General features: G+C 53.1%; 1 protein-coding gene across 2 annotated transcripts in view; it reads left to right on the plus strand.

Moving 5' to 3' along the window:
* The window catches only part of KCNK3 (potassium two pore domain channel subfamily K member 3), a 69677-nt gene extending 45184 nt beyond the window's left edge, over window positions 1-24493 (plus strand). For both annotated transcript variants that reach the window (XM_030555090.1, XM_030555091.1), the window contains exon 2: window positions 21155-24493. In XM_030555090.1, the coding sequence (XP_030410950.1) occupies window positions 21155-22047 (893 nt within the window). In that variant the 3' untranslated portion in view covers window positions 22048-24493. The remainder of the gene's footprint in view (window positions 1-21154) is intronic.
* The last annotated feature ends 2859 nt before the right edge of the window (window positions 24494-27352 follow it).

Consider the following 27352-nt stretch of genomic DNA (forward strand, 5'->3'; position numbering starts at 1 on the left):
TGCTAGATGCATCAAAGGACGACATAAACCACACGTCATGCATCTAATTGGAAGGTACTATCCCCTGGGAAGAAATTCTTTCCTGACCCCCAGCTGGCGAGCAGTTTATGCCCTGGTACTTGAGTGCTGACAGCCCTTAAAACTGGTATTCTAGCTAGTGTTCCTGCCGCTATTGTTATTCTTCAGACGAGTTCGTCAGGGAAGCGATGACTCCAGACTTGTGGCCATTTGTTGGGTACTGAAGCCTGACATCTCATCAGCTGCTAATTATGAATCTGGAAGTCAAGACTGAACATAGAGGGCCGGGTTTCTGGACCTGCTGTTCACAGGCTCCACAACTGGAGTGGGTTTGCCAAAGATCTCTCCAGCAGGCTTTCAAAGGATTTGCCCCCCCAGTGTACATCCAATGTGCTGAGCTGCCCTGCAAAATGCAAAGCTGACCCCACTTGTGAGCCCAGGGGGGCCTATGGCCTTCATGCCACACCCGAAGCAGCAGGCGCTTGGGGAGGGAGAAGGAGAGGAAGGACGACAGAGCATAGTGGGGCGAACAGCAGCTAGAGAACAGGCTGAGGGTAACGCCGGGCATGCTGGGAAGTTAGCTCAGCATGGCTGAAGCGTAGCCGTGGGAAGTAGGCAGAGTGGAGAAACACGTGGAGGTCAGGGGTCTCTGGGCAGTGAGCATGTTCCAGGCTCTGCACACAGAACGAGAGCCCTGTCGTCAAAAGGGAAAACGCCGGCCAAAGAGTCTGACCCGAGGAATGCAGCCTGGCCAAGGGAGCTGTGAATCTGTCAGGGGGATTCAGCTATAAATCAGGCCACGGATGAAGCAAATCCGTCCGTTTGGCTTGGCAGGGGAGGCGGCTTTCTCACATTCCCAATAACTTCCCAGGAGCATGGAGGGGCCCCGCAGGATGCGGCCAGCCTCTCCGTCACATCCCCAAAGCCATGTCGACTTTTGGAGAGTGGCCGGCTCTCCCCCTCCTCCAGCCCATCATAACCTATGGCCGTAATCACACTGCGGGACAGCTGCACACAGCCAGGCTGTGCCAGGCCCACTCACTCCCGCAGGGACCTCTCTTCTGAGATGACACCCGGACGTCACGCTGGGCCTGCCCTGGTGCTAGCAACAGTCTCTTGTCGCATTCCTTGTGGTGCAGGAGAGGCAGGACTGGGCTGCACTGAATCTAAAGGGGATTCTGGAGGGAGGCTTCCAGACACAGGTTGACCCTGTTGTTCTCTTGAGCTCCCGAGCTGATTAACCCAGCACGAGGGTCCAAAGGTAGACGGTAGCTGGAGTCTGACCCATACTGACGCCCCCTATTCTGCAAAAAGTGCCAGGCGATGCACAAGCAGGCAGAGTCCAGGAGAAGAGAAAGAAGAGTCTGCAGAAGAGAAGAGTGAGGGGGGATTTGATAGCAGCCTTCAACTACCTGAAGGGGGGTTCCAAAGAGGATGGAGCTCGGCTGTTCTCAGTGGTGGCAGATGACAGAACAAGGAGCAATGGTCTCAAGTTGCAGTGAGGGAGGTCTCGGTTGGATATTAGGAAACACTATTTCACTAGTAAGGTGGTGAAGCACTGGAATGGGTTCCCTAGGGAGATGGTGGAATCTCCATCCTTAGAGGTTTTTAAGGTCAGGCTTGACAAAGCCCTGGCTGGGATGATTTAGCTGGGGATTGGTCCTGCTTTGAGCAGGAGGTTGGACTAGATACCTCCTGAGGTCCCTTCCAACACTGATATTCTATGATTCTATGAGAGGTGGCACCGGGCTAGGGGACTGACTCGGGCCAGGGAACTGCCACTTCCTGCAGGCCCCTGGATTTTCCCCTCCAGGACGGAGCTGACCTGCCCCACCCCTGCTCTGCTAGTGCAGTCCCAGCGGCTGGTAGCTGCTCAGTTGTTTCCACCGCAGCCCTGGATCTGGCTTGGCATTAAGGAAAGCTGTCAGTTCTCTCTCACTGCCCAGAGGAGCTCCGTGCACAGGAGCGGACAGCGCAGCCCTGACGTTGTCCTGGCCAGCTGGGGCCAGGCAGGCAGACTGTGCCTTGGGGATGCACAATGGGCCACCGAGCAGCACGCTGTTACATTGATCATTCACCCCCGAGCAGGGAGCCAGTCCAGTCCAGCACCTCTGCACGTGGCCTGCTGGCTTCAGCCTGGTGTTCCACCCCACCCCATCCCTCCAGGCCGCCTATCAGATAACAGCAGTGCAGCTGGTGCAATGGACAGTCAGTGCTTGACCACACTTTGGTTCATTCTGACGTATGCTCAAGAGACCAAGTAGCCAATAACATTATGGTGCAGAAAACTGGTTCTGCGGGGAAGCAGGCCTGTGCAGCGTTGTTGCGTGCACTGTACACTGCCACTGTGCGCCCAGCATCACCTGTCAGCTAGGAGGAGTGACAGAATGATTTCACAAGCTACACAACTCTTTGCACATCAAATCCAACCCACCATTTCGTCCCGGTTCCTTAACTTGCTGTTCTGTGCCTTGTTCGGGGACTGGTCCAGGAAGGTCCCTCCCTAGCTTGTACTAAGACGCAGAACAAATGGATCTCAGTTTTGACAAGTTTCTGATCGGCTTGTGCCGGCTGACGAGTTGTAGAATCGCAGGATATTGTGGGATGGAGTTTAGCAGGAGTGAACAGCTGTCATAACATATTTCCCAGATTTGGACCTTAGCGTCCAAAATATGGGTGTTAGCATGAAAACCTCCAAGCTTAGTTAGCAGCTTGGACCTGGTAAAGCTGCCACCACCCAAAAAATTAGAGTGTTTTGGGGCACTCTGGTCCCCCCAACAACCTTCCCTGGGGACCCCAAGACCCAAATTCCTTGAGTCTTATAACAAAGGGGAATAAACCATTTCCCCCCCCTTCTCCCTTCCAGGTGTTCCCTCCCTGGGTTCTTGGAGAGATACACAGAAGCAAGCTCCGTGAATCTAAACAGAGGGACGCCACCCTCCCTATTTCCAGTCCTGGAAACACAAGCACTTCCCTCTTCACCCAGAGGGTATGCAAAGTCAGGCTAGTAAATCTAACACACACAGATTTCCCCCCCTGACTCCTTCCTCCCACCAATTCCTTGGTGAGCTACAGACTCAATTCCCTGGAGTTCCCCACTAAAGAAAAACTCCAACAGGTCTTAAAAAGAAAGCTTTATATAAAAAGAAAGAAAAATACATAAAAATGGTCTCTCTGTATTAAGGTGACAAATACAGGGTCAATTGCTTAGAAGAATATTGAATAAACAGCCTTATTCAAGAAGAATACAATTCAAAGCACTCCAGCAACTACACACATGTAAATACAAAAAAAACAAACCTATCTTTGTACTCACAACTTGGAAACAGAAGATTAGAAAAGCAGGAGACAGAAATCCTCTCATAGTCGAGAGAGAGTACAGGCAAAACACAAAAACAAAGAACTCAGACACAAACTTCCCTCCACCCAGATTTGAAAAAGTCTTGTTTCCTGATTGGTCCTCTGGTCAGGTGTTTCAGGTTACTCCTTTCCAGGTAAAAGAACATTAACCCCTAGCTATCTGTTTATGACAACAGCACTGGGGGAAAACCCTAGGCCAGTTCAGTTCTCATCACGGCCAGGCGTTGATATAACGCGCTCTGTACTAGCCGAACAATGAGCCCCACTTTACATTGTGCGCTTAGTATATCGGAGGAACAGAGCAGGGGACAAAGTCCCGAACGCCTGGGTTCTGTCTGTTCCTACAGGTGGCAGCTACTTGGTGTGTGAGCTGGGCTGAGCCCTTCAGGCCAAGTGTTTCAAACTTGCCTTGAATTTAGGCACCGTAGTCCATATTTAGGTGCTTGAAGAATCTTATGTAGGTGACTGAATACGTTCCTTGGTGGTAAGCCCCAGAGGGGGCGCTATGCCCAGCCAGCCTGTTCTCCCTTATAGCACAGGGCAGGGACTCACCCGAGTAATTCCTGCACCCACGTCAGCACGTCCAGTTGAGCTAGAGTGTCTCTTTACAAAAGAACCGCCCAACCCTGATTTAAAGCCACCAGGCGATGGAGAAGCTGCTCCATACCCCGGGAATCGGTTCCAGAGGTTAACTTTCCAAAAGGATTTTGTTGCTTTTCTTTCAAGCCACTTTTTGGCCTTAGCTTCTCTGTGCCTCAGTTTACCCACCTGCACAGTGGGGATAGTGCTCCTTACTCCCCAGGTGACCTATTTGTAGAGTCCTGTTAGGTGGCAGAAGAGGTCCCTGTGCCGAAGTGGGAATGTTCTTGATGTGTTCTGTGAATGCTGGGTGGGGAGTATTAATCTGGGAAGGGTGCAGGGGAGTTTGGCTGGAACTGGCTGCATTGGGGAAGGGAGGACACCTGAGCATGTAACATGAGAACCCAGGAGGGGGATTGGAGGCCAGGTAACACCTCTGCCCTGGAAACTGGACAAAGGACACAAAGGCTGCGGGAGAAGCCGGGGCGGGAGGCTGAGTGAGTCCGCTGGAGGGAGTTTCAGTTTGGAGCTGGCTGGAAATGGAGAGGGGAGCCCCAACCAACAGGGCTGTGGCCTCCCTGGGGCCCCCAGATGGACCTAACTAGAGGGGGTCCTGTTGTCTGTACCGCAAGGCCTGTCTTGGACTGTGTTCCTGTCGTCCAAATAAACCCTCTGCTTTACTGGCTGGCTGAGAGTCATGGTGAATCGCAGGAAGCCGGGGGTGCAGGGCCCTGACTCCCCCACACTCCATGGTAGTCCCTAAATGAAATGGGAGATGCCCCAACAGACAGTCCTGGGGAGAACCGACTGCAGGCAACAACCTGGCATTAGCTGACTGTCCGAGCGATGCCCTAGTGGGACTTTTCCACGCACCAGGATCTGCAGATAGAAGGAGCAGCCTGTCAGGCTGGCTCTAGTTCCAGCCCCAGCACAGAGCGGTACTGGCACTTTAACAAGCCCAGCTGAACTCGGCCGTAGTTGTTTCCTGCTCCCCACATGCCTCTTTCCCATAAATAAGCAGGGCATGCGGGCATCAGGGGGAGTTGGTGGGGGGAAGGGGATTAATTTAGACTCCTCGTCTATAAGAAATAAGTTGATGGGGGGGAGCTGCTCCCTCTTCTGAGCTTCTCCTGTTTGCCTCTGGCTCAGGATTTACGATGCTACAGCGCCCGGGTGCATGAGCAGCGTCTATTAAGAGGCTTAAGAATTCGGGAAGGAAAGCAGGCCCTTGGCTGCAGATTAAAGGCCCTGCCGCGGTCCCAGCTGGGGGCTCGGGGCATTCCAACAGCAGCCGCGTCCCATCCCCAGCAGCCTGATGACTTTCTGCTGTCAGGGTACTGAGGAGAGCAGGCAGGCTGAGACCAGGAGGTGACTGGCCAGCGTGGTTGCAGAATATTTCAGACCCAGGGGCCTGGTTCCCTCTCTGCGTCCGGCTGTGAGGGAGCCGGAGAGATCTGTGCAAACTCTAAGCAGCCGGCTCCTGGCCTGATTGCTGCAGCCAGACCCGCGCTGGCCAGTCACTTAGGTCGCAGCTCCTCAAAGGTATTTAGCCTCCTAACTCCCATTGAGTTCTCTGTACCTCAGTTTCCTCATCTGTAAAAGAGGGGTAATAACCCTTCCCTTCTCCCAGCCATTGTCTGTCCTTCCCCAGCTCCGGCCTCGCCACTCGCAGACCGACAGCCCTAGCCAGGTAAATGCCCGTGAATGCTAACAAGTCAGATCCACAGCACTTTGGCTCAGACTTACAGACGCAATTAGTGATTTTGGGGGCCTCCGGGGCATTTCGCTGGCTTCGGATCAGGCTGTATGGCGGGCAGCAGGCTCGGTGGGCAGGGCACTGAACTGGGCCTGGATTCACAAGAGGATCAGGTGTTCATACGCACTGTGAGAACATCCATGATGGCGTGAGCCAGGATCAGAATTCAGAAGGTGACTCTTACCTCAGGCCGGGGGCTGGGGAGAACCTTCCCCCTGCTACAGCCACCCACAGTGGGGCTTTTCCAGTGTCCTCAGCAGAGCCAGGACAGGGAGTGGATGATGCCCTGGTCTGATGCCCTCTGGCAATGCCCAGGTTCCTCTGCACAGGGCCAGCTGCAGCCGGGTTAGAGATTCAAGGGGGGTGAAGGCCATCTGTCCATTGATTCTTGGCTACCTTCGCCAAGAAAAAGGCTGAAGGCTTAATTTTAACTGGAAGCTGAGATTTGTCTCCTGGGGGCCCTAATAACGAGGCTTGCATGACCCTCCTCTACTGCCTCAGGGCTTTGGTTCAGTCTACGTGGGTAGCAGTTTTCCTAGTGGTTAGAGCACCGGACAGCCATTTGGCAGATCTGGGATCCATTCCCATATCTGGCTGGCTGGGTGACCTTGGGCAAGTCACCTCACCACTCTGTGCCTCGGTTTCCCCACTCTGTGCCTCGGTTTCCCCCCTTGGTTTCCTACCTGCTCAGGAGGTGGGTTGGAGTCCAAGTCCTGCTATGACTCAGGTCCAAAGCCTGTCAGTTTGATGTGTGGACAGACTCAAGCCTAGTGCAATGTGGACACATGAGCATGGCTGTGAGACCCAGGGCCTGCAATTGTAAGCCCAGGTTTACAAGGCAGTGTGGACGCTCAAACATGGGCTTAGACGGGCTCCCGCAGACCCACGTTAACAATGCAGTGTAAACGCATCCGCTGAGGCTGCCAGCTTTACGGAGCAAGGGTGATTCAAAGCAGAGAAAGGAGCATTGTCCCCTGGGTGTGTCCATTGAGGAAGGAAAGCCTACGGGTTAGGATGCTAAGCTAGGACTTGAGAGAGCTGGGCTCGATTTGCTGCTCTGCAACAAACGTTCTGGATGCCCCTGGGCAAGTCACTTAGCCGCTCTGTGCCTCAGTTTCCCATCTGTGCAAGGGGCATAATCGCCCTGCCCTGCCCCACAGGGCTGCTAGGAGGATAAACACACTGAAGATTGGGAGTGCTCAGATACTGCGGCAATGGAGGCCATCCAAGTACCTAAGATAGACTGGCCAGCTGGGAAATGGGACCTCTTCCAGGCTGGTCCCCCACGCTAGCTACTCCCAGAGAGCTGGGGAGGAGGATCTGATCCCAAGTCAGAGTCAATTCTCAGCACTCAGTAAAGACGCTAGTGCACCTCATTCACACCAGGGCAGGCTGGGCCTTAGGGGGTGGGAAGGGCTGGGGCAGCAGGTCCCTTCTGGCCTTGGACTCAAGAAATCTACCTGTGACCTCGATAAGTCAGAGAATTTCAGGAGTCCTGGACCCCACAATTCTTGCTGAAATTGGCAGTCCAGGCAGTGCAGTCCCCTTTCCTGAGTGTCTCAAGGGCAGGCTGGTTTTATGGCTAAAGCAAGAGACCCATGGGTCCTATTCCTGGCCCTGGACAACCTTAGACAAGTCACGTCCAGAATCACCATGATATTCAGGTGCCTAACTCCCACATTGATTTCAGGATCTTTAGGCGATTTTGGTGCCTTAATTGCTCCCTGCCTCGGTTTCCCCATATACAAAATACATATACAAAATGAGGATTTCAGCTTGTTTGGGTCTGATTCTTTAACCTTTTCAAAGACCTGCAAGATGTGCAGACTACTGTCAAAACTGGGCAGCCGGGGTGATCGTAGTTTTCCTCCCGTTTCTTTTCTAGTGCCTGAGAGTGAGCGAGAGTGCAGCTCTTTCGGGGTTAAATAAGATGACACAATAGGCCGGGGAATATGGAAACCAGATAGACTGGGGTGGGGGAGTTACCTGTGCAGATTACAGTTCAAAAACAAGAGGATGCTAAATTATCTCAGGGCCCTTGTTTGCCAATAACGATGTCACGTCAAAATGTTTTTCACACGTAGGTGAACACGGCTGCATCTTTGATTCCGAACATATTTGTCGAAGTATTTAATAATTGAGCAACTCAGCACTATAAATAAAGTGGCAGGAAGCATGCCAGACTGCATTCTCCACTAATCAGCTCACACAGGAATTGCCAGAGCCCTGCACAGCTGCAAGCGCTCTGGGGAGGGACCGTTCCCCCAGCCAGGCAGCGGAGGAACTGGCCAAGGTGTGGGTGGAGTGGAGAAGAAAGATGCGTTCGATATTGGGCAGGCTGGGGCTGGCCCAAAGTCAGAGAGCTGGTCAGTGGCGGGGATGGAACCCAGGTCGCCAGAAAGCTAATCTGGTGGTTTAGCCACTGGACAATGCCACCTGTTAGTTGCATGGTGTATTATGTATTTTTCCTTGTAGCTCCTAGAGGGCCCAGTGGCGATCAGAATCCTGTGGTGCTACATGCTGTACATACATAAAATAGGCGATAGTCACTGCCCCAAAGAATTTACAATCTAACGATTTTAGAGTCCAAATTTCTTAGAGTCCAAGGCCAGAAGAAGCCACTCTGATCATCTCATTGGACCTTTATAGCATAGGCCAGAGACATGCCCCACAATCATTCGAGAGCAGATCTTGTAGAAAAAGAGCTGATCTTGCATTAAAGGTAGCCAGTGATGGAGAATCCACCACAACCCTCGGTAAATGCAAGTCACGGGTGGTGACAGTACCCCTCTGCTCGGCACTGGTCAGGCCTCAGCTGGAGTACTGTGTCCAGTTTTGGTCACCAATGTAGAGAAAGGGTGGAGAGAAACTGGAAAGGACCCAGAGGTGAGCAGCAGAGATGATCCAAGGGATGCAATGCAAGGCATGTGAGCAAAGGCTGAAGGAACTGGGCATGTTTAGTTTGGAAAAGAGGAGATTAAGGAGGGACGTGATAGTGGTCTTCAGATACCTGGAAAGTTGCCATGAAAAAGATGGAGAAAAGTTCTCACCTGCCACAGAGGGCAGGGCGAGGCAGTGGGGTCAAACTCCAGCAGAACCAATTTAAATTAAATCTCAAGAAAAACTCCCTCACTGTGAGACCAGCAGGACAATGGAGCAGATGCCTGGGGAGGTTGTGGAAGCTCCGTCACTGGAGATTTTCAAAAGGAGGCTGGAGAGCATCTGCCTTGGATGGTTAAGATGCAACAAATCCTGCGTCTTGGCAGGGGTTAGACTTGCGGTCCCTGCTCACCCTATGATAAATTGTTCCACAGATTAATTACCTTCCCTGCTACAAACCTATCCCTCATTTCCAGCCTGCATTTGTCTAGCTGCAACTTATTGGATCATGTTAGACCTGTGCTAGATTGAAGAGCCAATCACCAAATATTTGTTCCACGCGTAGGTACTTAGAGACTGATCAAGTCACCCCTTAAACTTCCCTTTGTTAAGCTGAATAGATTGAGCTCCTTGAGTCTATCACTATGCGGCAGGTTTCTAATCCTTTAATCATTCTCATGGCTCTTCTCTGACCCCTCTGCAATTTGTCAACATCCTTCTTGAAAAAGCCAAGGCAGGTTTAGGATTTGAACCAGAACCCCTCACAGCCAAAGCAAAAATCAGACCCTGAGAGCCTCCCCCAAAGCCAGCTGCTGTGTAGGCTAGAAATCAAACCCAGGTCAGCTGGTTGGAAGGCAGTGATGTTCCCCACCAAGCCATCACCCCTTTGAGCCACAGGGGTAAGTTCAAACGTGAGGAGACATACCCACGCTAGCTTGGATCAAGCTAATGTGCTAAAACAAGCCTGCAGCCCCGAGTGGCTTGCCACCACGAGTGCTCCAGACCCATCAGGAGTGCCAGGTGCACACTCAGGTGGTGAGTCCCCCCAGCCACTCGCACCTCCGTGGCTCCGCAGCTGTTAGCACGCTAGCTCGATGAGTGCCAGAGCAGGCAGTACACATCCAGCGTAGACCTACTCCTCAGGACCTGCCCAACATCCCATGGGGAGCTAACAGCCGAGCTGGGAAACGGGCCCAGCTTTCGTGAGTGCCGTGTTTCAGCTCTGAGACCATCCTTCCTCGTCACAGGAGACAGGCTTGTTTCTCCTCTTGAGTGTCCCTCCAACTCTACAGGACAAAGACTGGATTCCTCCTCCCAAAAGCCTCCCGTCCCTCACATTTCTCTGTCCAGAGCTCCAGCCTCCTCCCCTTCAACTCCTCTCTCCACCCCACAGATTCGATCACTAAACCCCGCCCCTCACTCTCCGGCACCTCCTTTAGGCCTTCACCATCTTGTGCCTCAGTTATGGCCACTTCTTCCTTTCCAGCCTGACCTACCCTCACCTCCCTCCTCTCCGCCTAGCCAACACATGCCAGCAAACATCTCTACTTCACCTGATGCTGCAGCCACGTCCAGTCCTGCTCAAAACACCTTCGGTGGCTTCCTACCATCTCTGGAATCCCAAAGAAGGACCCATGCACATCCCCAGCAGTGCACAAGTGAGGAATGGCTCATGGTGGCGGGAGTCCTACCATGCAAAATGTTACAGAAGCAGCATCTGTTGGACGCCTGCACCATGGCGAGCAGTCCTGGACTGAAAACACCAACGGGAAAGGGACACAAGGCCTGCAGATCTCCACAGAGACCCACCCTTTGGCTCTGCATTTTCCCCTGGTTGGTGGGTGCCCAGAGCTAGGATGTTGGTTTATCCCATTAGAGAGGGAGGCAAACCAAGCCACAGAGCAGTACTTCCCCAGTGCTCAGGTGCAGAGCTGGGCAGCTTGGTGGTACTGGAGCCCATGGGAGTCTTCAACGGACCAGGCCTTGTTTGCTAGCACCCAGAAGTCCGGATCAGGCCCCAGTGTGCTGGATGCTGCACAGACACCTCAATCGAATCACCTTCAGGGCCACCCCAGGAGGGACGGGGAGCGAAAGGGGCAGTTTGACCCTGGCCCCCTTTTTCCAAGTGGCATTGTGACTTGGTTTGCCCCAGCTGCCCCTCTGTCACTATGGGGGGTGGCCAGGCCAGATTGGAGTGAGTCATGCTGGGATCCCATGTGCCAGGGCGCAGCCCCCGGAGCAGGAAGCCAGGCCCAGCCCCACAGGATAGGGCCATCCCTGCAGAATGAGCATGGGCCGGGCTCACTCTCCAAATCATCCTCCTCCCCATGGTGGACCTTTTTTTGGAAGAGTGCAGGACTTGAATCAAGACTGTGGGGGTCTCTTTCTAAAAGCTACACTCCAGCTCAGCCAGAACTCCTGGGCGAGGTGCAGGAAGCTCATTCTGCAGGTCAGACTAGGTGGGCATACTGGTCCCTGCTGGCCTGCAGATGCAGGAATAAAAGGCAGCCCTTCCCTTTCTGAGAGCTTCCAGTCTCCCTCAAGACACAACTCAACCAGTGGGTGCAAAACCACAAGGAGAAGGGGAGGGGATAGGGCGACAAGTGGTGCCAGGAAAAGGGACCCAGGGCTGGAGAGATTAACTTTGTGGATATGTTCCAGGTTGTTTTATTTCAGGCCACAAAGAAGTGAAGAATAGACCTTGATGGACCCATAAGGGGCCAAGTTTGCTGGGGAAGTTAGGAAAGAAGTAAGGCTGTGATTGCCACCTGATGTAGCAATGGTTTGTTGGAGGTTTAGTGGTAGGAGGGGTTGGGTTACATCCCAGCTGTGATCCTTGCTGTTCAATTTTTTCAGGGCTTTTTTTCACACAGCGCACAGTCAACCTGTGGAACTCTGCCAGAGGATGTTGGGAAGGCCAAGACCATAACAGGGTTCAAAAAAGAACTAGATACATTCATGGAGGATAGGTCCATCAGTGGCTATTAGGCAGGATGGGCAGAGATGATGTCCCTAGCCTCTGTTTGCCAGAAGCTGGGAGTGGGTGACAGGGGATGGGTCACTTGATGATTCCCTGTTCTGTTCATTCTCTCTGGGGCACTTGTCATTGGCCACTGTCGGTAGACAGGACACTGAGCTAGATGGACCTTTGCTCTGACCCAGTCTGGCTGTTCTAATGTTCTTATGTTAAATGTCACTGAGGTGTTCCCCTGACAACTGGGGTGTCTGCTGAATGGGTGTTGAGTGCTGTGTGAACTCCAGTGGTGTGGTATAGATGACAGGTTACCAGGTTTACGCTCATGGGAAAGTGAGGGGGCCAGGGATAGAAGTGCTGTTAACATCTGTAGGGCCCTGAAGAATTTATTTGGCCTCCTATTACAGTCCCTGAGTCTGATTTATGTTTTGTCTCCATATCCTGGGCCTTGCCTCACTGTGCCCAACACTTCACCTGGTCAGTCGCATGCTTCCCAGGAGTGGGCAACCTCAGGCAAAGATCCCAGGGGTGAAATTTCAAGCGAATTGGGTCCATTGTGAGGAAGGTAGTAAAGGGATTGGGAAAAAAACACCAGAGAAACTTTGATCCTAGCTGAACTGAGACTAGAGCCGACTGGGAAACCCCCCACGGAAACGGTTTGCTGATGGAAAAGTGCTTTTCAACAGAATGGCCATTTTGGCCAATAAAACTCAAAATGTTTTCTTTGAGTAATTGTGAGGTTGTGTCAAAAAGCCAAACTCAAAAATTGTCAGTTTGGGGGTGGGTGGGAAATGTGGACAAAAGCCAAAAGATTCACAGAAAAAATTGTGTCTGGGCAGTGTTTCCAACCAATTCTGCGCAGCATCTTCCCATAACGATGGATGCAGGGTCGGGCTGGGATGAGGGCAGGGAACCAGGCAGGCTTTTCAGCAGCTCCTTGCCCCTATGAGGTGCAGGAGATTCCCCTTGCAAAGCGAGGTGTGATCTTTGCGGAGTGAGCTGCCAGGCAGACATGGGCTGCTGGGGGGCTGCGGAGATCCGACAGGCCGACATGCAAAGTTTGGCTGCTTTTTAACCAGCCATCTCTTTTGGTGACTGACACGTTCCCTGCTTCTCTGCAGTTAAGCAAACTGACAGCTCCCTGCAGACTGGGGACTAATGAGGACAAGCTGCCTATGGGAGGGTGAGGCGAGCACTGGCATTCGCATCCCCTCCCTCCCCACTGCTTCCCAGCTCGCAGGGTGATGCATCACGACATGGCAGCTGGGAAGGGGGATGGGAAGAGGGGGAGTGCTGTGTGCATGGGGCAGCTGGCTTTGCAGAGTCTCCCTCCTGCAGGCCTGAGACACAAGTGTCTGCTGGGGACCCCCAGGCTGCATCGTGGGCATCCTGAGCTGAATCAGACCTCCTGAGAGCTGTGCCAGAGGGGCCACCTGCAGAACTCTCCCAGAGCCATCGGGGCCACACTGCGATGGGGGGTGTTCTTGTGTCTAACTCAGGCCTCCCTGGTGGCCTTAGAAGCCACTGCCATGGTGGGGGGCATGCAGTGAGGAGGGCCCCCACCCAGCAGCAGTGGGCCAAGAGGTCTGCTCACAGAGTGCTGGGGATGGCAGATGCAGCATCTGTTCCCCACGCACACAAGGTTCCTGCCACCTTCCCATATAAGGATGGGGAAGGGTGGTGGGCACCCACCCTCTGGCTGGCTGCTCCCCAAGGTGGCCCTCACACTCCGCCAAGAGGTGCAAGGAACAGGATTCAGTCAAAGGAGATTGAGAGGTGACCTGGTCAGTGTAGAAGGGCCTGCTGGGAAGAAAATGCTGGTTATAAAAAGGCTCGTTAGCCTAGCGGAGACAGGCAGAACAAAGGACCAAAGCTGGACATTAAAGCAAGACATTTGAATTAGGCACAAATCTTTACCAGTGCAGGCGATTAGCCATGGGAACAAGGTATCAAGGGAAGCGGTGGATTCTCATCTCTTGGCATCTGCAGATCCAGACGGGATACCTTTCTGCATGGATGGTGCCCAGATAGAATAGGCCAGGCCTACCCCTGGCCATGGCCCCACCCACGCTCCACCCCGAGGTCCCGCCCTCTCTCCCCCGGTGCCCCGAAGCCAGCAGAGGCTCAGCTTGTGCCAGCAGCCTGGAGCTCGGGGCGGGTGGGCAAGTGCTCAGTGCAGTTCAGCCAGGGCTCGTCTGGCCATGGCAGGGGGCGGGAGGGCTTGGGGCTTCAGTGGGCGATGGGAGGCAGAAGGGACAGGGTATGGGCAGGGCCTTGGGTATACGGGGCGGGGCTGGGGGGCTAGCATCCCCGATTGGGGGGGTTCATGTGCCGCCTGTGCCTTTCTGGAAGATGCTTTAGCCAAGCACAATCTGTTGGGCTGGACGAAAGGATGACATTTGGTGAAATGTAGTGGCCTGTGCCATGCAGGTGATCAGACTAGATGAGCGACTGGTCCTTCCCTGCCTAAGAATCTAGGACCCAATAGACAATGGTGGGATCTGGATTTAGAGCAGAACTTGAAACTTTGGAGGTTCTAGCTCCTTTTGGCTCTAGGGAAATTGGGCCGGGGGAGCAGTTCAGGGCTGGGGCAGATGCCAGGCTGTCGATTTCACATGAGGGCCAACCACTCTCAGCAGCTGAGAGGTTGGCTTGGGTTCCACACTGCTGCCCTAAAGCCCTGGCATGAAGGGCTGTCAGGTGGAATCTTCAAACAGGGCCGGTGCAACCACTTAGGCAAACTAGGCGGCCGCCTAGGGTGTCTAGTGGTTGGGGGCGCCTAAAAGCCCCCTCAGGCGAGGAGGTGGAGTGGAGGTGAGCTGGGGGGGCGCGCGGGGAGTGCTGTCCGCAGTAACGGGTGGGGCGCACAGGGGAACAGCTCCCCGCCCCAGCTTACCTCCACTCTGCCTCCTCCGCTGAGCACACAGCCCACTCTAAATCTCCTCCAATCAGCGCCGCATGCCTGGGTGGGGAGGAGAATTAGAGCAGCGCCGGCGTGCTCAGCGGAAGAGGTGAAGCCGAGGTGAGCTGGGGTGAGCTACTCAGGCAGGGTTAGCTTCCACGGGGGAAGGTCTCCCCAGGCAGGGTTGGCTGCTGTGGTGGCGGGGGGAAGTCTCCCCAGGCAGGGTTAGCTGCCGTGGTTGTGGGGGGGGAAGTCTCCCCAGGCAGGGTTAGCTGCCGTGGTTGGGGGGGGAAGTCTCCCCAGGCAGGGTTAGCTGCTGTGGTTGGGGGGGGGGAAGTCTCCCCAGGCAGAGTTAGCTGCCGTGGGGGAACGGGGGAGAAGGGCTAGCTGTTGCGGTGGGGGAGGTAGCTGCTGCAGGGGGGCTCCCCAGGTGGGAGGCTGAGTTAGCTGCCGTGGGGTGGGCGGGGTTAGCTGGGTGAGGGGTGCAAGGTGGAAGTTTCGCCTAGGGTGCGAAACTTCCTTGCACCAGCCCTGTCTTCAAGGTTCTCAAAGCTCAGGAAAAGCAGCTTCTCCATTTGTTTGCCCTCCCGGTTTGCACATCACACTCGAGCTGGGCACAAGTCTAGAACCTCCCACCTGAACTCTGGAGCTTGGGCTACAAAGTCAAGCCCAGCTACAAGCCAGCCCTTGCTTTGATTCCGCACACCCACATCCCTGACTGCCCAGATCGGGGAGGAATGTGTCACCAAATGCCGTAGTTTGCAAAGATACAACTTTTTAGACATTGCACAGAACTGGAGAGTTGGCTGCACCCTGATCATTTATAGTCCTGATCCAGAGAGGGGCTGAGCTGCCCACGCACCTCGTTCAGGTCAACAGGACCTGTGGGTGCTCAGCCTCTCTCTGGATCAGGGCCCAAAAGCGACTGAATGCCAAGCCATGACAAATCTCCTGCTGATTTCAACCACAGTAGGATCAGAGCCCCAGCAGCTGCGAAAGCAGGAGGGGGTTATTTTAGCCCTGGCCTAGATCTGCTGTAATGGATACACAATTCTGTCCCCACACGTGAGGTGTTGTTATTCTCACCACCACAAGACCTCGCCCCATTCCCTGACACATCGCTGCCTGTCATGAGTTTGGTGCGCTTCCACTGCTGGGGGAAGAAGGAAAATGAGTCCCTCCCTTTTTCTCCTGGGCTGCTGCCATGGGGTAGCCGTTGGGATTTGGGGTGATGCATTGCTGGTGGGTGTTCCGAAAGGTTTCCGCACAGAGGTATTTACGGAAGCGAAAGGGAACGGCCTTTTGATCTGGTTACCAAAGCTCCATCAGCAGTTCCCAGAGCTTTGCAATAAATACGAAGTTTTGAAGAGAGAAATCAGCGCGAGACAGGGTCTCGCTGCAAGGCTCATTTAGGCTTCAAGAGCCAGATCCTCCGCTGGCAGATCTCAGCATAGCTCCACTGAAGCCATGGGAGTGACACCCCCTAGATGTCAGCCGAGGTTCCAGGCCTCGGACCAGACAAACCAGATCAGACTATCTGGTATCCCGCCCCTTGCAAAACTGCCTCAGATCATTGGCCCAGCTCATCCAGTCTTCTGGCATATCGGATCAGATGACTGGCCCATCTGATCTCTCACACCAGATCCGATCACGGTCCCATCTAGTCTGGTATTCGGTCTTAGGTAGGGACAGGGCTGCGTGGGAGATACCAGTAAGGAGGGCAGCCCTGTCAGAGTGCGGAGAAGTTCTTCCTGATCTGAACTGGTTGCGATCTTATGCCCTGAGGCAGGTGAGCTGTAACCTGCCATCATTGGACTGTTCTGTTAATGACACTTTAAAGGCTCCTAGGGCCTAATTTTCAAACCAGTCCCGATTCCACAGTTTCAATGGGAGTTTGGGAGTTCAGCACCTCTGATAATTCGCCCCATAGAACCTTCCATCTCCACACCACTCTGCAGCTACATATGCACCGCACCACTGAAATGCAGCCAACTCTGGGGTGGGAGATAACTGCTAGCCAACGATAAATGAGTCCACTCACCACTACCCAGCCCCTCATGGCCAGGAATGGCATGGGAGCTCTGTCCCTTCTGTAGGGCCGCCCCATGGACGGTGCCTCTGGTGCTATGACTTCTGCTGACTCAGCCCCCCTAGTTGGGTCACCATCTCATGTCCTCCCCTTCAGGCTCACCCTCTACTCTGGGTCCCTCTACTGAACAACTGGCTCCACTCCTCCATCCTTTGCGGATGACATGAAGCTGTGGAGAAAGGCAGATACGCTGAGGGGTAGGGATAGGGTCCAGAGTGACCTAGACAATTTGGAGGATTGGGCCAAAAGAATTCTGATGAGGTTCAACAAGGACAGAGTGCTGCACTTAGGACAGAAGAATCCCATTCACGGTTACAGACTAGGGACCAAGTGGCTAGGCAGCAATTCTGCAGAAAAGGACCTAAGGGTTACAGTGGACGAGAAGCTGGATATGAGTCAGCTGTGTGCCCTTGTTGCCAAGAAGGCCAACGGCATTTTGGGCTGCATTAGCAGGAGCATTACCAGCAGATCGAGGGAAGTGATTATTCCCCTCTATTCAGCACTTGTGAGGCCACATCTGGAGTACTGCATCGAGTTTTGGGCCCAAACTACAGAAAGGATGTGGACAAATTGGAGAGAGTCCAGGGGAGGGCAACAAAAATGATTAGGGTCTGGGGCACATGGCTTATGAGGAGAGGCTGAGGGAACTGGGGTTGTTTAGTCTGCTGAAGAGAAGAATGAGGGGGGATTTGATAGCAGCCTTCAACAACCTGAAAGGGGGTTCCAAAGAGGATGGAGCTCGGCTGTTCTCAGTGGTAGCAGATGACAGAACAAGGAGCAATGGTCTCAAGTTGCAGTGGAGGAGGTTTAGGTTGGATATTAGGAAAAACTTTTTCACCAGGAGGGTGGTGAAGCACTGGAATGGGTTACCTAGGGAGGTGGTGGAATCTCCTTCCTTAGAGGTTTTTAAGGTCAGGCTTGAGAAAGCCCTGGCTGGGATGATTTAGTTAGTGTTGGTCCTGCTTTGAGCAGGGGGTTGGACTAGATTACCTCTTGAGATCCCTTCCAACCCTAATCGTCTATGATTCTATGATTCCTCCACCTGATCTGCAATTCACCCAGGCGCCTTTCTACCCAGACTCTCAGCTTCTTCTTCCTTCTTTTTGCTTAGTCAGGGTCTCTCCCAGGGCTCTCTTTGTCCTCGCTCAGCTTAGAGTCCCTCCCCTCCCCTCCAGCTTTCATTCTTGGGCTGAACTTCTGCCTGGATAAGGACCTGCCTCCTGGGCCTCATCACCTCTCCGTCATTAGTGGAGCCACCTGCTTCTCTTAATGGCCAAGTGCCCGATTCCCCTCAGGGTGGGGGGCTCATTCTGGACTCAGGTTGGCCTAGCACCAGGCTGTCCAGCCCATGGGGCAAGCCACCTTGTGGTTCCAAGAGTTCAAACCTGCAGCTCAGACCCCTGAGCCGCCTCCTCTGACCTGCCCTTGCTAGCTATGAGAAAGCCAAAAGGTCCTCAGGGCATGATATGGGCACAGGAAACCCCCTGTTCAATTGCTGCTCCCTCTCTGTGTGCATGGTGTCCAGGCTGCTTAGGAGCATTATAATCAGGGGCAGAGGGTCTAGCATGGGCTTCTGCAGAGACCAATGACCAGGGTATCCAGTCAGGAAGAAACAGGCTGTTACCAGGTTTCTTTGATCCCTGCCAAGTCTGTGAGTCAAGCGCATATCCCACAAGGGCTTCCCGCAGGCTCCATTAGATACAGATAATCAGGTGGCAGACATAAGGAATAAGGCCTTTTACCAGAATTTGGCACGTGGTTTGTACTGTGCAGAAAACAGATTAATTGAAATCCAGATGGATTCGGGGCTTTGCTTGAACATTATGTCCCTGGGGGCACTGCACGGGTGCCCCCGACTGCTCCAGATTCTCACTGAGGCAGTGCCCAGGAACCCCAGCCAGAAGCAGCGCTCCCATGTGTTAGAGGCTGTCTGGGCACGTAACAAAGGTGCCAGTCCCTTCTCCAGAGAGCTCGCTGTCAGAGGAACTGATGGGCATTTCAAGGGAGCCAGGATGCGGGCAGGAGAAGGGGGGATGGAGAGACACCGTGCTGAGCTAATGGAGTTTTTCCCCACCCTTGTCTTACCCCATGGTTAGATTCAAGGACTCATAGACTTTAAGGTCAGAGGGGACCATCAAGATCATCAGAAGTGACCATTGGCTGTCTCCTGCCTTCATCAGTTTAACCTTCTCTCTGGCTTTCCTGCCTGGCCACCCACCCTGTTGCTGCCTTTCTCACCCTGTTACAGTTCTGACTCTTCATCTCCAGCTCTTCAGCCTCACCTTGAAAACACCCCCCTCCCTGCTCTATGTCACCCATCTCATTTCCTCCTGCTCCTGCCCTTGCTGAGTCTGCACCTTGCCATCCCTTCCTCTCACACACACTTTCATGCCTTCACTCATGCCTGGGGGAAGCATCCCTTTTCCCGTCGCACTTGCCTTCAAACTCCATCTCCTCTACTAGCCCTTCTCCCACCTCCTCAGAAACAGGCATCTTAATGACCCGCTCAGTTCTTGGCTTTGTTCTGCCATAACTTATGGGCGTTATAAGAATCTGGGGGTGACAGTGGATCATAAATTGAACATGTGCCAACCATGTGATGCAGGTGTGAAAAAGGCTCCATCTGGGGTATATTAACAGGAGTGTCATATGTTAGACGACGGCAGTAAGTATCCCACCCTACTCAGCACTGGGGAGGGCTCAGCGGGAGCACTGTGTCCAGTTCTGGGTGCCACACTTTGAGAAAGATGTGGGCAAATTGGAGAGAGTCCAGAGGTGAGCAACAAAATTGATCCAAGGTTTAGCAAACCTGACCTGTGAGGAAAGGTTAAAAACACTGGGCCTGGTTAGCCTTGAGAAAAGAGGATTGTGGGGGACCTGACAACAGTCTTCACATATGTTCTGGGCTGTTATAGAGAGGATGGTGATCAATTGTTCTCCATGTCCACTGAAGGTAGGACAAGAAGTACATTAGAACGGCCATATTGGGACAGACCTATGACCCCTCTAGTCCAGTATCCTGTCTTCTGAAAGTGGCCAGCGCCAGGTGCTATGGGGACAATGAACAGAACAGGGTAACTAGTGAGTGAGCCATCTCCAGTCATCCGGATGGACCCTTCTCCAGAATTTAGGGGGACGTTTAGATCCAGGGGTTCAGTTCAGTGTTAGTAAAGGGGTGAAATGCCAAGTTCAGACCCAAATCTGGATCCAAGTTCCTGCTCGTCTTCACTAGATAATGAGGTCATGACCTTCCAAAGTCATGTTACCTAAGAGGTTAAATATGACTTTGTTGTCAGTGTAGACAGGCACCGTGATGTTTAACACTGTGTCAGCTTCTCATGGGTAAAGCCTACTAAAACCATAGAGTTAAGCTGACCACCACCCACTGACATGATGTTAAATGCCCCAGCACCCATCCACACTGAGTGCCAGTCGTGTGGGTGAAATTTTGGCCCTATTGAAGTCAATGGGAGTTCTGCCTTTGACTTCAACCAGGCCAGTGCTTCACCCCAGGTTAGAATCATAGAACCATAAGGTTAGAAGGGACCACAAGAGCCATCTAGTCTAACCCCCTGCCGAGATGTAAGATGCGTTGTGTCTAAAGTTAGATGATGTGATTTCTCAAGGATGTGTTCTAAGACAAGCTAGTATTCAAACAAAGGGTAGGGGATGGTGAGCTTTGAGGTCTTGGTCCTGGCCCGTATCTCGGATCAGGGCAACTGATTACTAGCAAGTCTTCTCCTCCAAGTCAGAGGCAGCAGTACAGTCCTTAGAAGCCAGTGAAACTCTCAGAGCCCAGGTCTTGTGATCCTTTGCTGGCATTTTGATCATGTCATAGGCTTTATATGTTCTTTCTTTTTCTTTTTCTTTTTCTTTTCCTTTTTCTTTTTTGAGGTCATGCTATCCTCTTAGTCTGTAAAGCCATCTGTAATTATTCCTTGTAACTGCAGGATGAAGATAAAGCTGATCAGCTGCAGGTTTTTATTGCTGTTGGACTCAGTTGACAAGCAATTTCTAATCATCCCTTGAAGAAGCTGCAAGTACCATAACAGCAGATGTCCTGGGCACTGAGCATTTGTCTTTTCTCCCACCCTTTGTCTTGTCCATGTAGATTGTAATCCTTATGGGAGAGGCACTGCCTCTTTCTATGTAACTGTGCAGTGCCCAGCACAATGGGGTCCTGATCTTGGTTGGGGTCTCTAGGAGCTATATAAATAATAAATAAATCAAGATAAATAATAGTAATATCCTGCAGAAAGGATTCATAGAGACACAGAGTTTAAGACCACAAGGGACTGTTAGATTCTCTAGTCTGAGCTGTATATCAAGTCCAGAGAATTTCACCCAGTTATGTCTTCATTGAGCCCAGTAACTTGTGTTTGACTTACAGCATTTTCCAAAAAGGCAGCCATGAAGGCATCAAGAGATGGAGAATCCACCACTTCTATTGGTAGTTTGCTCCAACGCATTTAGGGGAATCCATTGGTATGGTCAATCTGGACACCCCTGAACAATAGCTAAGGAAGGGAAGATGGGAAGAGAGTAGTGTCTGGAGTGTACTAACCAGGCAATGTGCTTTGTATTTATGCTCCGTAGGGTACGGCCATGCGGCGCCAAGCACGGATGGTGGGAAAGTCTTCTGCATGTTCTACGCCCTGCTGGGGATCCCACTCACACTCGTCATGTTCCAGAGCCTGGGTGAGAGGATCAACACCTTTGTCAAATACCTTCTGCACCGCATCAAGAAGTGCCTTGGCATGAGACGGGCAGAGGTGTCCATGGCCAACATGGTCACCATTGGGTTCTTCTCCTGCATCAGCACCCTGTGCATTGGGGCCGCGGCGTTTTCCTACTACGAGCACTGGAGCTTCTTCCACGCCTACTACTACTGTTTCATTACCCTCACCACCATCGGCTTTGGGGACTACGTGGCACTCCAGAAGGATGAGGCGCTGCAGACCAAACCCCAGTATGTGGCCTTCAGCTTCGTCTACATCCTGACAGGGCTGACCGTCATTGGGGCCTTCCTCAACCTGGTGGTGCTGCGCTTCATGACCATGAATGCTGAGGATGAGAAGCGGGATGCTGAACACCGAGCGCTGCTCACCCACAACGGACAGGCCAGCAGCGTGCACACCACAGACACCACCTCGTCTACCACCGCGGTGGGCGGGTGCGGCGGGGGAGGGGGCGGGGGCGGATTCCGCAACGTCTACGCGGAGGTGCTCCACTTCCAGTCCATGTGCTCATGTCTGTGGTACAAGAGCCGGGAGAAGCTGCAGTACTCCATCCCTATGATCATCCCCAGGGACCTGTCCACCTCGGACACATGCGTGGAGCAGAGCCACTCCCCGCCTAGCCGCTACCCCGACACCCCATCCAACAGATGCTTCTGTAACGCCCAGCGCTCGGCCATCAGCTCCGTCTCCACGGGACTCCACAGCCTCTCGGCCTTGCAGGGCTTCATGAAGCGCCGTAGCTCTGTGTAACTTCCCCCGCCAATGCACACACAACACTGAGGACCCTTCTTTTTTTAATATAGAGAGGAAACTTATGGAGACCAGCAAAGCCAGATGAAGAAAAACCTTCAGATTTTATTCCCATTCAACAGACAAATACCAAAAGGGACAGCCCGACAGACTGGGAGTATGTTGGATGCACAAATGTACATGCAGACGAGTATGTCTGTGCATGGGTATATGGACATATATATAGAGAGAGAGAAATACACATGTGTAAGCTGGTAAGCTGTCTCTAATGTTCCTTTCACTGAGAAACTCTTTTGCATCATTTTGCAACAACTCCATGAAATGTGAAACTTGAAGCGAATATACAGATAGCTTTTTCAACAGCCGACGGAGAGGTGAGCACCTGAACGGCTCTGGTGCAGGCAGGTCCTTCTCCGTTTGCATCTCTCTATTTATACCTCTCTGGACTGGCAGGTGGACCTAGTGTCCTCTTAGCACATCGCCCTGCCCACACCCTGCCCTAGCTAAATACATGGGCTGTGCACCCCGCTGTGCTTCTAACCTCCCCCCCTCACTGCCCTGGTGAACCAGACGCGCCGGAACATCAGACATGTTGGGATTAGCTTTGCAGCTGCAATGGAGGTTAAGAGGAGCTTGTAAGAGAGTGGACGTGCATGTGTGTTTTTGCACACTCCCAATTTTGTACCTTCCATGCAGGTCGGTCAGTTGCACACACAAAAGCTTCCCAGCCAAAGAAGCAAGCAGAACTCAAGATATGTCCTCGGGGGCCTTGGACAGGGGTCTTTTTCATGTTTCTATCTTCTCTTCCCCAGGATCTTCGCTGTGTTTCTCTAAAAGATGCACTTCCAGTTTCCTAGCATCGGCCGCCTACCGGCTCACAAAGTGGCCACACTGTTAATATCTGCCGCTTCACATCACGCCATGGCGTCGGCGCTTTGTTGCATCATTGTTACATGTCATGACGTCAATGGCGTTGTGACATGATGCCCAACATAATCCTTCTGTAATCCCATGGGCTGGTCTCAAATCCCATGGGACGCAGGACTCTGCTGCAACCTGTGGGGAGGTTTGGCAACACCCATCTGTGCCGGGGACGAGTCCTTGCTCTTAGGCCAGCTGGAAAGGATTTTATGTTTTCTACTGGTGGATCAAAACCAGAGGTGATAGAAACACTGGTACCATTGACACACTGATAAGGCAGAGTGAGTCGTAACTTACACGCCATAGGGAGAGACTTAGTTGATTTGATGTTTCCGACTAGAATGGCTGTTTTTCTGGCTGCCACCCTTCCACCCTATCCCGGGTAAGTCAAATCAACTCACTCCCACTTCTGGATGGTTCCCACCTCTGACTTTTGGATCTAAGCGCATTAGTAGCCACGGCCCATCTGCTCATTCCTTCTCCAACATTGTTCCTGTCCCCTCGACATCATTTGCTAACATCAATTCAGAAAAAAAAAAAGGGGGGGATTCCAGGGCAGCAAAGCATCCTTGTTAAAAGTCGCGGCTGCATCACCAAGCAAATCAGGCTAAGAGGGTCTTAGGCAGAAGCTTTTTAGATTCCTATGCACGTGATCCTGCCACCGCGTCTGAGACAACAAGCTGAGTGTCACGTAGGCAGCTCTCCGATTCAGGCAGGGCTGGGATGGAAATCAGATCTGGGCCAGGAGGGCCCCTTTTTTAACTGTTTCTTATTCACCAAACCACAGGTTTGTGGCTTATCTAGATTGCAGCTGAGAGGAGGTTGAAAGCTACAATGGCTCCTTGAAGATGAGGAGATAGGTACCTTCTCTTGCATTTGGGTCAGCACCCCCTAAACTAAACCAGTGCATCCATCCATGTCAGGAAAGCTTAGAGACCCCCTAGCCAGTGCAAGACTAGCCTGGGAAATAAAAGCCACTGACCCCGTCTGTTTATTATTTAATAGAAACCTGTTGTGTTTTGAACAAGGGTGTGTCTGCTCCGTCGCTGATGGTGTCTAAGTCTCTTCCATGGTAAGCAATAATGAAATGGGAGTGGATGTTGTGGACAAGTTTCTGTATCTTGCCATTTACTCATGGGTGGCTAACGAAACCATCTGTCTTGCTGAGTCTTAGCCACAAAGGGATCTCAATTGCTCATTGCTGGGCTGGAAAGAATTCTCTCCTAAGATGCTCCGAAGAAGCTGCTGCCGTGGCCTCCCCTTACATTTGGTTCTGCTCTGAAACGGGACCGTCTGAAAGCACTCACTTTGCCAGTTGCCGTGCTGCTTTTCCTAGTGGGATCCAGGGCATTTGAGAGGCAAGCTGGGCTCTTTCCTTCTCTCACATCAACTACCGTTACAGGAACTTCAGTCGTTCGGTTCATGGTGAAAGATCAAATTCCAGCCCCCCTCCTCTATAGCTGCATTAGCTCCAGGGGCAGCTCCAGGCCCCAGCACGCCAAGCGCGTGCCTGGGGCTGCATGCCGTGGGGGGCGCTCTGCCTGTCGCCACGAGGGCGGCAGGCAGGTTGCCTTCGGCGGCATGTCTGCGGAGGGTCCGCTGGTCCCGCAGCTCCGGTGGACCTCCCGCAGGCGTGCCTGCAGAAGGTCTGCTGGTCCCGTAGCTTCGGTGGAGCCGTGGGACCAGTGGACCCTCCGCAGGCACACCTGCAGGAGGTCCATTGAAGCCGTGGGACCGGCGGACCCTCTGCAGGCACGCCTGCGGGACGTCCACCAGAGCCGCAGGACCGGCGATCGGCAGAGCGCCCCCCGCGGCATGCTGCTGTGCTTGGGGCGGCAAAATGTCTAGAGTCGCCCCTGATTAGCTCTGCTGGACTCATGGGAATAAAACATTCATTTGCCGCTACTCTGGGCTACTCCAGTGGGGCAAATCTGATGGGTAAGAAGGGGCTGTTTCTATACAGCTATGCTCCTTTTCATGACCACAACTGCACTTTCTTATGAAATCTGAGCAAGGGACCGGCAGGTAAGATCTGCTGCTACTTTGTGGTTGGCGGGGAAGAGTTGGGACTAGAGTGGATGGGGCTACCGCATTGCACAACCATCACACAGAGGGTTGCCACACCCTCTTTTCTTCTCCCACACCCCCATCTGGGGAGTATCCCCCCAGTGCCTTTTTTGGTACATCGCCTCTCGATATGTAACTTGTGTGGGGAAGCGGCTGCTGCTGGGGTGAGGCTGGGGCAGGCAGGGCTCTGCTAACTGTTTGTGGGCGCCCAATGGCACTGGGTGCCTTTCTTCCCCTTCTACCAGAAGAAGAGTTGATTATCAATTCTGTACCTGGATCATTGCTTCAGTTCAGTTGCCGATCTCCTGTTCAGCTTTTGTCCCCGTTGCTGCATCTGTCGGTGGCAACGTGAGATGTCTGGGTAGGGGGGACAGCAATGGACAAACGCAGCACAGGGCATGTGAAGTGGGAACCAGAGATGGCTCTCAAACATGACCCCCAAATCTGAGCCCCCCAGCGGATGGAAGGCTCCATCCAAGTGCCAAGGAGTGCGATGGTGGGGATGGGCAGGGTGAAGACAGAGGACTGATTTGGTTACTGCCCATGTCCTGTGGCTAAGGGGTTAATTAAAGACACCCTGGTTTGGGGGATAACCAGGCAGGTTCGCCCACCCTTCCCTCTCCTTTCTGCACTGTGATCTTGATCGCATCTTCAGCATAACCCAGGTGAGCTCTTAGCCTCAGGTGAAGCCCCTGCTGGGCCGGGGGAGAGCCCAGAGCATGCTGCGAGGTACCCCACAGGCGGCGGAAGGGAATCATAATGTTCAGTCCTTACCAGGGACAGATTCTGGCATGGGATCAAAGGCCCCTGGCGGGCCAGGAAGCCATGGGGATGCCAGGAGCAGCCCACAGCCTCGTCCAGGATTTACCACCCTCCTGCACATCTCAAAGCAAGGTGAGGGCTGCAGTGACACCTCGCCCCTCCCAGTGAGCCCAGGGCTTAAAGAGGCAGCAGTAAAGACAGAAGGGCCCAAAATTTGACCTGCCTTTTCCCCTTCCCCTTATGTTTCTTTCTTTGCACGTTTCTAGCAGCTGAGGACTCAAAGAGCTTCACAGACATTAAGGGGCTGAGCCTGCCAGCCCCACTCCAGGGTGGGGAAGGGTCATTCGCCCCCTTTGACAGAAGGGAAACGTGAGGGCAGAGAGAGGTTATGTGGCTTGCCCAGGGCAGCAAGAGGAGTCAAGTGACAATGTGGAAACATATCCCAGCAGGTCCGAACAGCTGGTTCCCTGCCTAACCACAGCCCAGCACCCGTCCATGGGCCCTCGGCACACGGAGCACCCATTAACATCTCTGTGTCAGCAGTGACGCTGGCTCAGGGACGGAGGGAAGGTGGCTCCCTCTCTCCCAGTCTTGGGGCAGTTGTGGCCCCCAGTGCAGGCTAGGACAGCCCTGAGGGTGTGCTACCTGTGCCCCTCCCTCAATGGCTCCTATTGCTCACAAAATACCCACGACATAAGAATCCCCAGGCCAAACATCCACTTGCATTTGTCCGCCCCCTGCTGACATGCTCCGATCCTGGGGCTCCCATGGAGGTGATGTAGAGATGGTGGAACTGGCTCTGCACTGGGCATGGAGCCCACTTGCATGGGGAATTCCCTGGAAGGCAGCTTGCCCCAGGCCTCCAGCACCTTTGTGCCAACCTAGCTGTTGGGCAGGTGTGACTACCACCTCCAGGGTGCTGAGACCATGCAGGTCCCATGGCTGGTTTTGCCAGATCCGGGCAATTCCTTCTTCCAGTTCCATCGCTCAGCTTTTCACTAAGGAAAACTGTGAAATAGCCACGTCAAATTACAGAAACCATCAGCTCCAGATAGGCCATTTTTGATACATCACACAAATGAGAAACTTTTGTTTTCCTCAATAAAAAAATAATACGGTTCGGCAATACAAACGATCAGCCCTCCCCCTCCCCCACCCCGAGTTAGGAGTGAGAGATTGCCCACGAGATTCATTTCAAAACGCCACCAAATAATATGTCTCCAAAAGTTCCAGGGTGAAATCCTGGCCCTTCTGACATCAGGGGGCATTTTGCCGTTGATTTCAATGGTGCCAGCATTTTACCACACATTGGGCCAGTCTTCATCGCTTCTTCTTTCGACACAGATGCTTCCACTGAGGTTTCATCCCAGCGTGTGACTGTTTGTCCCATGTACGGCAACACAGGAGGCCAAAAGCAAAACAAATTCCCTGAGTCATATGAAGGGGAGAAAGGCAAAGAGAAATCTGTCTCAGATCTCTGCCGGGTGCTGCCCTCGTCACTGCTGCATCACAGAGACGTCTGTGTCCAGGACATGCATTAAAGATCTATCAAGCC

The sequence above is a fragment of the Gopherus evgoodei genome, chromosome 3 (assembly GCF_007399415.2).
Source record: "Gopherus evgoodei ecotype Sinaloan lineage chromosome 3, rGopEvg1_v1.p, whole genome shotgun sequence".
Taxonomy (NCBI): Eukaryota; Metazoa; Chordata; order Testudines; family Testudinidae; genus Gopherus; species Gopherus evgoodei.